This window comes from Suricata suricatta, chromosome 5 (genome assembly GCF_006229205.1).
Source record: "Suricata suricatta isolate VVHF042 chromosome 5, meerkat_22Aug2017_6uvM2_HiC, whole genome shotgun sequence".
In the NCBI taxonomy this organism is placed as follows: domain Eukaryota; kingdom Metazoa; phylum Chordata; class Mammalia; order Carnivora; family Herpestidae; genus Suricata; species Suricata suricatta.
Window position 1 is genome coordinate 122,394,419 of NC_043704.1, and position 15,600 is coordinate 122,410,018.

At 34.9% G+C, this 15,600-nt stretch overlaps 1 protein-coding gene across 3 annotated transcripts in view; it reads right to left on the reverse strand.

Annotated features, from left to right (window-relative positions):
- The window catches only part of ARMC8 (armadillo repeat containing 8), a 108,553-nt gene that overhangs the window by 38,174 nt on the left and 54,779 nt on the right, over positions 1–15,600 (reverse strand). For all 3 annotated transcript variants that reach the window (XM_029940203.1, XM_029940202.1, XM_029940204.1), the window contains 3 exons: positions 14,432–14,492; positions 11,903–12,103; positions 9,103–9,198 (listed from right to left, as the gene is read on the reverse strand). In XM_029940203.1, the coding sequence (XP_029796063.1) occupies positions 9,103–9,198; positions 11,903–12,103; positions 14,432–14,492 (358 nt within the window). The remainder of the gene's footprint in view (positions 1–9,102; positions 9,199–11,902; positions 12,104–14,431; positions 14,493–15,600) is intronic.

A 15,600-nucleotide genomic window follows, 5' to 3' on the forward strand; every position in this document is an offset into this window, starting at 1 on the left:
ATGGATCAAGAAGATGTGGTATATATACACAATAGAGTACTACATGGCAATGAGAATGACATACGGCCATTTGTAGGAAAGTGGATGGACCTCGAGGGTGTCATGCTAAGCGAAATAAGTCAGGCAGAGAAGGACAGATACCATATGTTTGCACTCATAGGTCTAACAGGAAAACAGGAGAAACCTACTGGAGGACCAGGGGGAGGGGAAGAGGGAAAGAGAGTTGGGGAGAGAGAGGGATGCAAAACTTGAGAGACTACTGAATGCTGAAAATGAACTGAGAGTTGAAGGGGAAGGGGGAGGGGGGAAAAGAGGTGGTGGTGATGGAGGAGGGCACTTATGGGGAAGAGCACTGGGTGTTGTATGGAAAACAATTTGACAATAAAATATTATGGGGGAAAAAAAGAACATTATAGCTTAACAGCAGATAACTATTAACAGAAGATACAAAAAGCTGCCTTAAGTTTAAATCTATTCTATAAGGAAGCTATCTACAAAATAAAAAGCTGAAACAGTATGTGTGTGACATTAATTCTGGATGCTTCCTTTCTAGAACATGAATTTACAATGTGATATCTAGACAGTTCCCTTAGAAAAACATTTCCAACTGATGTAGTAGAACAGATATAGGAAGATCCTTCATTCTGTGGGTCAAAACTTCTGAAACTGATTTTAATACTTTGGAAGGAGAAGGTGAAGTTGCTTTCAAAGAAACCATTTTTCCCCCCAAATAAACTCTTATTTGAGATGGACTATTATATAAAAGACGGACTCTTCCAGACTCATTCATAATAGGCTATTTTAACAACTGTATCTTAATCATATCTGGCTGTACTGATCATGATAAAATTGGCTTTCAATGTGGACAATGTTTTTTATTGCACACAAGAGGTCCTGGAATTACTGCATAGCAATTAATGTCTCATCTTCTTAACTACTTTAAATTGTAAGTCCCTAGGGGTGCCTGGGTGGTTTCAGTCAGCTAAGCATCTGTCTTTGGTTTTGGTCATAATCTCATGGTTTGTGGGTTTGAGCCCTGCATTGGACTCTGTACTGATAACTCAGAACCTGGAGACTACTTCAGATTCTGTGTCTCCCTCTCTCCGTCTCTCTCACTGTCTCTCTCTCTCTCTCTCTCTCTCTCTCGCTTGCTCGCTCTCTCTCTCTCTCTCTCTCTCTCTCTCTCTCTCTGCCCCTCTCCTGCTTGTACTTTCTTAAAAAAAAAATTGTGAGCTCTTAAAAGCACATGCCAGTCTTCTTCATTCCTGGGCACACAGGAGGAGCTATATATCAAATGCCAGATGAATAAATGGAAATAATTATAGCATTTCACTACACACTTTGTACCAAAAACTATGTGAGAGAAAAGACATATTTTCTGAATCTGATGTTTGCAACCAGCTAATACCAATTATTAAGTTCTCTCAAATGAAAGCATTTTCAACTATTTTAGACTATTACACATTCTCCTGGGAATTTTCTTGCCCTTTTATACTGTAATTTGGCTCTAGTAATGGTATTTAGCTTTACATAAATAAAATAGTGGTTAACAGCATGGGCTTTGGAGTCAGAGACTGGGGTACGATACAGGTGCTATCACTTAACTGTCTGGGTGGCCTTGGTCACACTGCTGATTTCCTAATCTTCAACAGCTACCTCATAGGAGGTTTAAGGGGGTAACATGCCAATGCTTAGTACAGTGTCTAGCACACAACAAATGCTCAATAAATGGTAGTGATGTTAAATTAGGTTTCCTAAATAGGTTATCTCTTGATGTAAGTATCTGAGTTATAAAATTCTTGTATGCCCCCAAACCATGTAACATAATGCTTCATATGTTGTGAAGGTTGAATAGATGTTTGCTTAATATATGAACTGGATCTTTGTTTTTCTCTTTGAGATGGTGAAAAATCCTATTCAGGCAACTTGGCTAACCAATACACAGAATCTAGTAACATTTCCTACATAGCTATTATCCAATTTGAGGTCCATTATATACGAAAATCATTCAAACAAGGGAATCAACATGTAGAGAAGTATCCAGTGACAATATCATATCATCAGCATTTGATAATTCCTCTTTTTCAGGAAATTAGACAACTGACCTCTCCCCCTCCCCTGGCTTTGGTATGGCTCTATCTTTCTATGTAGCCCATTACAAAGAGGCAAATGGGAAGCACGGTTTTTCACCACACTGGTTTATGGTCATTTATACTTAGCCAAGCATTACTAGCACAAGGTGGGCCAACTTTTTCGGTAAAGGGCCAGACGGCATATATTTTAGGCTCTGTGGCATACGATCATGTCACCAAGTACTCAACCTGCCACTGTAGTGCAAAACAGCCATAGGCAACACATGAACAAACCAATATGGTTATATTCCAATACAACTTTATGAATATTTTGACAATTATATTTTGATAAAGCTGAAAAAAAGGGGAAAAAACCTTGATGGACACAAATGTGAATTTAACTGACTTTTCAGATGTCAGGAAATACTCTTCTTTTGTTTTTTTCCCCCCACCAACCATATAAAACGCAAAAACCATTCTGAACTGGCAGGTTATAGGATTCTTACATAGGTAATAAGTACCTACAGGGTACTGTTTGCCAAGCCCTATGCTAGCATTTATAATCATGGGGAAAAGTATAGCAGCAATGGTCCTGGTTCCTCAACCACAAACTCAATTTTCTCAAGGTCTACTACTCCATAAATATTGTATCATCCCAAACATTTCATTCATTTCCAGAAAGAATGTTCTGAAAACCCAACTAAGTTACCAATTTCAGCTCTACAGATCTAATAAAGATTTCATGGTTTCTAAGGTATGTCTTAATAATTAGATTGTACACAACTAACAAAAGAACTAACCCATATTTCATATTTTAAGAATTGTAATTTGTTGGTTAATGCAACTACAGCACCACAACTAATAATATAATACTCAATTTTATGTCTCCATTTAATGAAATTCTGAAATAAAAATTCATTACTTCATTTTATAAATACCTCTATTATGTATATAGACTTATCACTCCCAGGTTTGCTTCTTTCAGTATGCTGAAGGCCAATGGTCTCAATACTGTGGGCAAGTGGCCAAACCTGGTACATGGTCACAGTTAACTCATTAAAAATACTTACCATCATGAAAAAATGCTGTAGAGTTCATTTAAAATTCTTTGGTAGATTAGCCTTAAGAAGATAACTAACAACTTAACCACAGATTAAGTCAAGGAATTCTGAATTCTGCATGAATTTTATTACTCAATAGCAGAGACAAGTCCTGAAGAGTGCTACTTCTGCGGTACCGTCGAAAACCTTCAAAATGTTCAAGGCGTTTGCTTCAACATGCAGGGTAAGGCTCAGAAATAATTCCTTGCATCTGCCCAATTTCATGGCAGAGGCAAATACAGAAATTTGACACTGCCTTTTAAACGACCATTTAAAATTACTGAACTTTGCAAATATATTTAAAAGTATAAATTCTTGGTATAATTATACTGTTACCCAGAAGACAAACCAGTAATAAAATCAAGCTACAATGGATGATAAAAATATTCAAAAGCAAAATGTTTAGGCAAGTTTTTCATAGCAGAAAGACAGTAAGAAAAACCGGCCTATATTTATAAACATACTTTAAAATCTTTTTGAACATTTGTATTTGGGATAAGATTTTATACAAATGATGACCCTTTGGAGAAATGACCTCTAAGGCAACTATGGACAGAAATACTTAGATAACCAAAGTGAGGGAGAATCTGGCCTCTTTTCTTTTCTCAAGGCCTCTCTTACCTATGATTTTAACCCATTACTGATTTATATTGTAATTTTCTATTTAACTTCAAAAAAATATTATATTTGGTGCTTTGGAGAACATGCTATAGTTACAGCAAGTAAAAGTTTTGAAAAGCAGTATTTTAAAATCTAAGAGTAAAAAGACATCATTAATGAGAGATAAACTAAAAAAAAGCTTGTGCCTCTGAAATATAAATATTCTTTTAACTAGAATGAATAGCAGTTTTGGAAATTTATAGTATAAAATCACTATCTTCATTGCGAACTTTTAAAAATGTATGTCCCAATGCTGTTCAGCTTCTCTAAGATGTTTAAAAATATGTTTAATCTTAATCTTCCAATGAAATCATTTAAGATATTCTAACAAATGTTTCCATTTATTGAGCACCGATAAGCACCATGCTAAATATTTTAAATACATTAGAAATTGTCCCCACAATGACCCTGCAGATACTACTTCCTTTGCTAGGAAAAAATGGGTAGTAACAAATTCTCATTTTTGTTTTCCTTTTCTTATTTTCGTCTGCCTTTTCAAAAAAACAAACAAAATCCCCCCACAGTTCAGTTTAAAAAGAAAAAACACCTCACCCTGGGCTACTTTCTTCACATATAACATGTAAAACATCTGTGACGAGATGATTTTTTCCCCCAACAAGGAGCAAAAACTCAAGAGTTTGTGTTTTTAATTCTTGAAAATACAAAACGCATTTAGAAAAAATTAAAAGTAACAAAAATATTAATTTCCAAATCAATTCAAGGTCAGCTATATTGATACCACCACGTGCATTTTAACTCACTCCTAAGAATTCTTTGATTCCCTAGCAAATTCTTAATGGCCATTTCTAACTTTTCTCTGACTTACTGAGGTTTTGTTATAAATGATGAGTTTTAAGGCTATGTCTTACTGCTCTTTACCTCACCTCTGCTTTCCCCTTCCCTCTACCCACTGGGCAATGTTTATTCAGTGTGGGCAGTTCTATCAATCTATGTAGAATTAAAAATCTGACATTCATTAATAGGGAAGATAATATCTTACACAGAGGTATAACACTGATCCAGATTCATACTTGTAATGCTATACATTTTTTACCTCATACATTAGACAGGATAAAAAGCTAAGAAATAATGGTAAAAATTATTTCAAAATTAACCAATTACCTACCACACCATAAACATGTTCTCTTTGATCTATATCAAAATGAGAAGGCACATTTTGGGATTGTCTTCCTAAATTTCTTGCATTTTCTCTGTGCTAAGTATAGTGAAACTCCTTGCCTATATAATGAGATACAGATTTTCTGTGTTTTAAAGTTCAACTCTTCATATACCTGTGTAACTGCTAATAAAGTTATGAAAGTTCTTAATGCAGAGAGGCCATATATAATTGGATTAAGGGTGCTTAATACTGTAATTTTGCAATATGGTTCATTCATCCAACTGTCCATTCATTTTTTTCACTCATTTCTTCCTCAAATATTAAGTGCAAACTATACACCTGGCAGTGTTGTAGATGCTGGGAATATGGTGATGAGCAAAACATTAAAAAATCCCTGCCCTCATGGAGCTTACATTCTAGTTCCTTAAAAGGGATCCGCAACTAAAATAGAAGTACTCAAAATCCAAGAGGAAAACTTTCTAAAAAGCTCTATTAGTCAGGTACCTCAAAGGAGCAAAGGGTACAATAAGTACTATAACATTTGTAATGTGTCTTATTTTTATCAAAAATAAAAATCACATCTTATTAAGTTTATTAATTTCCTCGAGTTTTAATTTATATTTACTGCTTCCCATTTTCCTCAATTTATACTTTGTTTCTGATAAATTCTTCTAGTTCCTTGAAGAGAATAAAAGTGAGACAATCCATTTAAATGTCCAACCTAATTGATGACTGGTAGGTAGCAAACAAGTGAGGGTCTTCATAAGAGCAATTTTTTGTTAGAAAGGATTTGGCTTCATAATTACAGGACTATTTGCCATGCTGCCTCTAATCTACTACATGACTTAACTGCTGACTGGAGTTTTGACTGGGGATGCCAGTACCTGAAGTAATTTGTTAGGTATCTTCTTCCTTTTTTACTGTCCCATTAACTGAACATATGCCTCTTTGCATTAACACGCTGTAAAGGCTATCGTTAGAAACTAGACTCTGCCCACAGCAGGGATGACAGCTAATCTTTACCTGGCATTGCTGTCAGTACACTTCCTGCTAATGTATTCTGGACCCTTTTCCACTGAGCTTTCAACTGCTACCTCTGTCCTTGCTTTCTCTGACCAAAACCCTTGCATTAGAATTCTAAGTTCATTATGGCCAGGCCAAACTTGTTGTTACGCTCAGTGGTCTCCTTCACATTCTCTTGGGCTTCTCCCTCTTCATGTTACAACAGTAGTATTTTCCACTCTCACCTGCAGAACTTTTTCACCTTCCTTCATTTTCTAACAGGGCACTGTGGGAAATCAGGACACTTCTAAGTATGCCACAGAGTAATAAAGAACGCAGAGCCAGGAATCAGAATACCAACTTTGCTCTGAATGGAAGAATACAGAAAGATCCAAGCATATTAAAGGAAATACCACTCTGTGTATGGTTTCTATATTTTCATTCCTATATTTATTCAACAAATATTTATTGAGTGCTCATTAGGTTCCAAAGACTCATATAGTTGGTTTTTTGTAATGGGAATCCACCAACACTGCTCCAAAGCAGAAGTGGTAAATTTCTGACCTGTAGGTCATATTCAAAATTTAGCTTAATTTTGTCTACCTCGGAGAGAGGGACTGAGAAACGGAAAAGCAGGCCTTTAGAACTCTTAAGAAGCAGTAAGATAGACTAACTCTATCAAGAGAGAAGGCCCCTATCTTTCTCCTTTATTGCTATGTAGACCTTTCATGGTCTCTACCTCTTTGCTCTAGTTTTGTCTTCTTCATTCTGCCTCATTTCTTTCACTGGCCATTATATGGTAATGGGATATTTGTTATTTCCTGTACTTATTGAATTACATTCCTATTTTTAATTTAAAAGCCAGACCAAATTAATACTTCATATTTTTATCCTAAAACAAAAAGTCTTTTTGTTGGTTTTGTTTGGAGGGGTGGGGAGAACAGTTCTACAGTCCTTGAAATTTCTTTCACAGATTCTCCACTCAATTAACTCAGTAAGTGAAATTTCACCTTGACAAGCATTAAGTATTGAATTAAAAAATAAAACAATCAGCAACATTGTATTTCAAGAATCTATACCAAAAAAAGATACAATCAAAGATTATAAGGCATAAGTGTAAAAGGTAAATAACTATTTTATGAAGAAAGCAAATAAAAATCTACCCAGATAATTTTAACAAAAAAACAGAATAGAAATAAACACATTCAAAAGAGTTATCATTTACCATGTTTTATACACTGAAAATAAGGATTCTCCACTCCTAAGAATCATTTTCATGCAGTTTTATCACAAAATTATTATATATTTTCCATTTGACAATTTCTCTCTTCAGTAGTTGCTATAAACTGTAAAGTATCCAAACATTTAATTTCCCAGGATTAAATATCTTCCTAAAAACTCTATAACCCCCATTACATAAGAATGCCACAGTATCTTTTCTTTACCACACAAAAAAATTATAGTAATTATAACTTATTCTTTATTTGTCATCTTTCTACAGAAATTATCAAGATTTAGCCTTGCCAGGAAATTATACACATTATGAATACAAGTTTTAATAGACTACTGATCAGACTATTATATTCCAAGTATTTCTAAAACATGATTTCACAAATTAAGTCATTAATTCCAAAACAATAGTTTATTAACAAAAAATTACAAAAAAGTACAAATGGACATCCTACTTTCCCCCATTATGGTCCATCTATCTATCTCCCTTTCAGTCCAAGGCACAGCCTTCTTGAGCTAAAAGAATAGGTAAACTACTTCTCTTTCCAATGGGCCTAATAACCATCCCCAAACAAATCATTACGTATTTAAGTTATACAATCCATGTCAATTTTTAAAAATGTTTTATCTATGAGTTGCCATAAAAGCCTCTTCCTTTGCAATATACCATGTACCTGAACTGAATGAATCATATCAGCATCAACATCCATAAATCATGCTTAGACACAGGGAATTGTCATTAGTATGTCTGCCTTGAAGTAATAGATGACAAATGAAAGGTAGAGTGTCAAAAGGGATTTTCATAGATATTTACTAAAACAATTCAAGTCAAAAACATCTTGTGAACTAAACTGAGGTACATGGAAAACATTCAGCTTAATTGTGTTTTTTGCACTGAGTTTTTAAATCAAAGCTACTCACATATCTAATTATTTCTATTTTCTTTAATAATGGTTCCTTTTCAATTTATTTCAATAAACCTACAGTTATTCCATCCTTCCCTCTCTACAAGCCCAAAGTACTTCTCTGAATCATGGTAAATTCCTAATACTTTTTGATTTTTCTCACAGGGCTATGCATGGGAGATTAAGTAAACTGTTATGTTCAGTAAATAGTGCTCAGTTTGCTCTTTCTGCTGTAATTTATCATGACAGAACATGTGGATTAATTTACTGATGTTCCTAAAAGCCATGTATAAAATTTATCTGACAATTTTTTGAGTGGGAAACTCCAGCCTTTGGTTTGTGGAGACAGCCAGGTCAGAGTTTGCCACTATACTTTAGTCCCTGCTTAGAACTATTATCATAAAGAACATGAATTCAGTGTTAGACTAGACTGTAGTAACATAAGGTGCTATACCAGTGATACATTTTTGGGGAACTGGAAAATTCAGATGACCACTCACTAAACATAAAATCATTATTCCACAAAGATTTTATTCACATCAAACTTGCACAGTAGAAAAAAAAAAAAAAAACCAAAACATAACTAAGCCACATATCAAAGAACAATATACAATAAGGATTTGAATTTCTCAATGGCATTGGAAAGTATTTCCATAAATAACATTTACAATTCTAGTGTTAGATCTTTCAAGGTGTCTAAAGCTTCACAGTGCTAGAATTGATTTTTATCAGAACACATGCAAAAATGTGCAACATAATAATTCATATTAATGACAGAAAAAAGCACGCCAGTTATTTGTCATTCCAGCATGGCCATGCCACTCTATATTCTATAAACAAACAAACAACCCCCCAAATCCGGGTCCCATTCATTCTTCAATTATGCCTTTAGTCACTCTGCTTTATTATATTCAAACAGTCACTGTTAGTGCTCTTCACCACGACTTTCAGGCTGACGTCACTCCCTGCCTGCTGGCTGTCAGGACTGGGGGACGCCCCTCTCCCAGACTCACCTTCTTCCGGATGTCTTCATCGTTTGCTCCTAGAGAGGCATAGAGCTTGAATGCAGCCTGGCGGAGTTCATGAGCGTGTTTTAAGTCATGATCAAGCTATGGACGGGGGAACAAAAGGTATATTGCAACTCAGTCCAAGCATCTAATTTTCAATAAAGCTAACTGAATTGGAAAAAATTTTAACCACTATTAAGATATCAGTCCTATCATTGAATTCCTGGTTATTTGTGGGTTCTGTTCACATATGACTGAACCAGTGCTGTGTTTCTGTCAGTAGGACCTGGAATGCGTACAGTGCTCCTGTCTAAAGTGAACACCGTAACGTTTGACACCAGTACAGTATATGAAAGACCTTTGTGAAACTCTGAGCCCTGAACTTTCAGTGTTCCCAGATGGTAGGCTTAGTGTCACTGATGCTTGCTCACACCAGCTCTTTGAAATGCTTTCCTCAAGAACAAGACACACTCATGCCTTTCTAGCCCTGAATACAGCTGGTAACTTCAATGCTGCTACAGAATATTTAGAAGACTTTCTTAAACCTGAAGAGAAGTGCTGGCCCAAGTTCAGCATTTCCAGGATTTTAGAAAAGTGGGAAACCTTTGTGAAAATCCTTAATAAACAGTATACCATGGTAATGACTGCTATGTATCTATTACAATTACCTGAGGCTTTTTGTACATTTATTAAAATTACTTACTTGCCTGAAACAATGCTAACTTTACACGTGTACAGCTGGCTTTCTAAATTATGAATTCTCACATACACCTGTTTTGTTGCTAAACTACCGTAAACGTGAAATAGAAGCATGTTCTCACAACACTTTCAATGACTACATACAAATCAGTAAGTATATGAAGTTTATCAGTAATGTAAACAATTTTATAACTAATTCATCCAAATGACTACCACTCCAAATGAATTGCCTTTGAAAGGTTCACCTTTATGCAATGATATGTGTTATTTATAACATTCTGAGACTCTCCTATGAAACTTCTTAAAGAGCTAACTGGCATACTAGCTAGAAAACCCTAACAATGATATATCCCCATCATCTAAGAGTTTTAAGTTAACTGTTACGGACTGTGGTGCGTGAAGATGGGGAAATAAACCCAGCTGGGTAACATCGGTTAGGGTGACAACAACAGCAGTAGTTCTAAAAATATTTTCATCAAAGCAGGCACTGATGGATTATGGGAGGAACTCCCCAATATACAACATTCATTTTGATGTATAAGTTCTGAAATATCTACTCTTAAAGTCTTAAGTACTTTCTAGTCATAACATATAGTTAGAATATTGACTTGGATTAACATGTACCATGAAAATCACACATTTATTAACATGCAAAATTTTCCCACTGTGGGTCTAGTGCCTACATTTTTAAGGTCAGAAACCACTGTACATTCCATCATCAAAAATACAGATGACAAAACAAACTACTATTTAGGGTAGGTATAAAAGATTATTAAAAAATTATTATTCTCATTTTACTATGATGGAAATAAAATGCAAAAGCCCTAACAGAGGAATAATCTTTTATATGCATATACTAGTTAAATAATTTATACATATATAGGCTACAAGTTCTTGTAATTATGATGCCTCACTCTCCTGTACATCAGAGTATCCCATTTACCTTGCTTGGACGGTCAACTGAGGGTATTCAAGAAGCCATGGTTAGGACTTGCTCATGGATCTTTATACCCCCGAGATACTGGGTCGGTGTGAGGAAGTGAACAGAGGGAAAACAGACAAGGTAGCTTGTTCAATGCAACCCATCATCTGTACTGCACAAACAATACCTCTGAACAAAGAGCAGGCACTAACTTTAACACATAGTATACCTGACTAATACTAGTAACAGTGAAGGTTACTTTGGGGCCTTTCTGAGACTGAGGAAACATAAACCCTTAAGAGCTCATTTTATTTTCTATGTTAAATGCCAAATGAACAGTTGCCTGCCAAAAGAAGTTTTGGGGAACTCAGGGGCATGAGAAAGGTCAAGAGGAAAGTTTTTAAAAAATTACTATTGGGACCACTGGCATCAAAAATATAGTCACATTCATGAAACAGTACTGGTTACTAATTAGGAGACAACTGCTCTCTCTGCCATGACTTCCTTAAAAAAACTTTATCTGAATATTGTTCTCTTATGCTTAGAGAAATGGATATGACAAACAGGCTGAGAAGAACAACGTCAAAAGAAACATCTAGCTATTCTCAGGAACTTATGATTTGAGAAACAGTTTGAGAAAAGCACAGTTTGGTTCTTGATGGTCTCAAACTAGAGGTTAAATAGTGCATTAGCTGACTAGCAGGCCCAAAGCACAATATAAAACTGAAGCAAGGAAAAAGAAGACAAGTTAGACAGTGAAAGAGAAAGACAATGGTGGAGAGTAAAATAAGGCCACTCAGTCACCTGTCACAGAAGAACACCCTTGACTTAAAAAATGAGTATATAGCAACAGAGATGATTCTGGGAACTTTAACAGGATTAGATCATGATGATATAATATCAACATCCAGTTTAGAGATCCCATATTTGGGGTTTTAGTTGGGAATTAGGGATGTAATTTTCTTCCTTCCTGATTTCCTGTTTAGTAAAAAATTTCTGGTAATTACATGAAACAGGATTCAAAAAGCAAGAAAACATCATCTATGTTATCAAATATATGAAAACATTCTTTCATTTAAAAGGACTTTAAACTGTAATTATCAACTGGTGCAAAGTTGTGAGCAGTAAGAAAACCTTTTTAAAAAATCCCTTGCTTGAGCTGCTGAAAAGGAAAACAGAACATACCCTTTTAATATCAGTGATGGCACTCACTGAGCTGGGATACTTGAAATAATCAGCAAGCATGGCAATGAGGTGATCGGTTATGCTAGCGATTCTCTGTAGCTCGACATCTGGTTCAATCAGATAGGCAAGTGTCTCAGCTCCTTCAACTCTCTCCTCTAGTAATCTCTCCTTACTGCACATTCGAACCAAACAAGGCAGTGTCTGGAAGGTAGTGAAATTAATTATTGGCTTTGTGGTAAAGGTAAATGCTTGACGGAGAGCATAAAGTGACTCATTTATAGTGGCAGTCATGTTTGTCATCAAATGTGTAAATAAAGACTTTCACAGAAGAGTTTTTTGGGAATGTAAAATCAAGTTCAATGTATATGAATCATTTGTGCTGCACATTAAATCTAATCATACAATAGAAGGGCATTAATATAAACTCTAATCAGGCCTTTGTGATGGATAAAATTGAAACTTTATTGTACAACTTACAAAAGACATTAAGAAACCCTAACAAATCATGTCTGAAGTTTCTGCCCCATCTATGTATTTATTTACTTAAAAGACATCCAGCAGTTTAATCAGGAGGAACTTTGCCTTAGAAAAAGTATGCACTTTTCCTTAGTGAATAATATGGATGGGATGACTTTTATTTTTTGTTTGGGGATCAATACCTACAGATGCAAAAGCAAAATACAACTTTAAAAATTCAGTGATCTTACCATTACTCAGATTCCATGAATTTTCCTATAATGTGAGTAAATGCATCCATCACAGTTACTACATTTTCCAAATAACTCCCTAGAATGACTAGATCGACTAGTTCAATTTTACTTGAGGTCCTTCAAAAATCTTAGTGCTGGTCTTGGTAATTTATCTATATTAGGTCCTTGATAAAAAAAAAAAATCCTATGTATTTATTATTTCTTCTTCTTTTTTTTAATGTTGAGCACGAGCCAGGGAGGGACAGAGGCTCCAGAAGCAAGCTCTGCACTGACAGTAGCGAGCCCAATGGGGAGCTCAAACTCAAAAACCATGAGATCATGTCCTGATCTGAAGTCGAATGCTAAACTTACTGAGCACATGGGTACTGATGAACCCACTATAAAGAATAACGTGGACATGGAAACTGAAATGCTCTAATTACAGAAAGCTTTCCTCCATTATTGTAATCAACACAACTGTGCTTGGCTGTTTTCTAAGTTTCTATTATATCTTTATCATAGAGTTTAATACTTTATTGTTCACTATTGATTTCCTATCTGGCAAGTGTGTACTTTATAATACAACCCTAAGTTTCCAAGAGGAAAGCCTTACTCTTAGTTTCTTTTGAACAGTTACTAACATTTATCAATACCATGAATTCATGGATTACTGAAGTAAGAATTCACAAATACTACATGAAGAAGACGCTATTAACCTAGTTTACCAAAAGGAGCAAACAGAGGAGTAGAGCAGTTGAACAAATAAACCAAGGTTACTTGCATGGAAGCCCTTAGAATTTTACACAGTGTTGCTTACTTAGGGGGTCTTCAGATCTCATAAAAATAATTGACTTGCTTCAATAAAGACTAAACAAACATTAATTAGTCTTAATGCTCTTTAATCCTTGGGTTCATTTTGCACACTGATAATGAGAAATCTCACACTTATAAAATGATACATAATCAATTTATTTACACTTGTTCTTTGTGGCTAATAAGACATTTAATGTATTTAATATATTGTTATCTTCAAAATATCCCATGAAACAGATGAAAAAAATTACTGCCTCCATTTTCATGAGTCACCAAAAGAATAAGGGATGCACCCAAGGTTGCCCACGCCAGTCAGTAGTAGGAGTGCTAAAATGAGGCTCAAGGCCTTAGAACCTTTAGGGACAGTCTCTTAACTGGGTTTTTCTGAGTTCTAGTTGCTTTTGACATGTCACAATGATGTTGATGATTTTCATGTGTCACTTCTCTTTCTCATTATGTCTTTTGATTATCTGCTATGACAGTGATATCAAATCTTTATCTGCAAAGTTAGTGAAGTGGTTGCCTATAAAACTATGTTGTAAATTTTATGAAAATCAAAGATTAAAATATATTTTCAATTTCACCTGAATTTTATATATTTTTAAAATTTCTACATCCTTGTGATTTAATAAAAATGAAAAAGGTCTGACAGGAACTATTTCGCTTTGACTCTCAAAACATATCTAAAACCAACTTTTTAAAATTATATGGTATCATATGGGGGCACCTGGGTGGCTCCATAGGTTATGTGTCAGACTTCAGCTCAGGTCATGATCTCACAGTTCCTGAGTTCAAGCCCTGTGCTGATAGCTCGAAGCCTGGATCTTGCTTTGGATTCTGTGTCTCCCTCTCCTTCTGCCCCTCCCCTCTCACACTGTGTGTGTGTCTCTCTCTCTCTCAAAAGTAAACACTAAAAAATTTAAAAAAAAAGAAATAGAAGGAAAAGAAATGGGAAGGCCAATGTTTATATATAACACTTAGGATTAGGTAATGTTCAGGTGTGTTTACAGAGAATTAATTAGCTCACCTTTAATACAATACAGTTGTCATCTGTCCGAATTGCTCCAGCTCTACACATGTAAGTTAAACTGGAATAAGATGCAGAAGGTAAGTTTTGCTTGTGTTTTAAAGCTCTAAAAGAAAAACTCCCTGCCTTTAAGGTTTTATGTGGGGAAAAAAAAGACAGGTATTCTTATTTATCTTGAGGGAGAAGGTTTTCACATTATTTCATATGAAGTTCTACCAATTCAAAAACAACTGACATATATAGACAGTAAGCCATATATTTTTCAAAAATACACACAAAATTGTTTTAAAAATAAAGACTTAATGAGAGGATAAACTTTGAAGCTATGTGTTGGACACACTGGAGTTCCTTATACCTCTCTCTATACTTTTTTGTGTTTAAAATTTTCCAAAATAAAAAGGGGAAAGTTAAAAACAAAGTCTAAGATGAAATGAAGTTGGGATATTTTGACTACAAGAAAGACAGTATAAGTATCACAGAAGAAACATTTCACTTATAACACTTAGAGCTAGCTGTAAGAAATTAACTACTAATTCTTCAGAGTTTGCCAGCAATGGCTTTGAGAACTGGGTCAATGATCTGGTCCTACTGAAAAATATTTACCTTCACTATTATATCTGGCTTTGAATAAGAATTACTTGGTACTCCCTAAGCAGGTCCTGAACACTGAGCACTTTGGAAACTTAAATTAATCAATTTCCTTTTTTGAATTAGATTCCTTTAGAAAACTGAGGGGACAGGGGAAGGACTAAAACACTCAATATCCTGGCTTCTCAAGAAAGCTGTAAAAAAATATAAAATTTTTACTTAGATTGTAGAGAACTGAATTGTTTATAGCTATTATCATTATCTTAAGACTTGTTACCTACAGTGTTTTTTGAAACCAGTTCCATGTGAGAATTTACCTAACAAAGAGGCAAATGCTCAGTTTTGAAGACAAAAAGCAAACAAGCAAAAAAAATACAATATACTCATATAAAAAAAATTCATGACCCATGAAGAATTTACTGAAAATTCCTTACTCTCACCAAAATACTAAAGAGCCACAAATTCTTAAATACTGGAACAAAACAATCAATTTAGCAAAGAAAAGGTGCTCAAGCTATCTATTAATATATTGATAATTACAGAATTGGCTTGCACTGAATGATTATATGAGCCAAGACTTG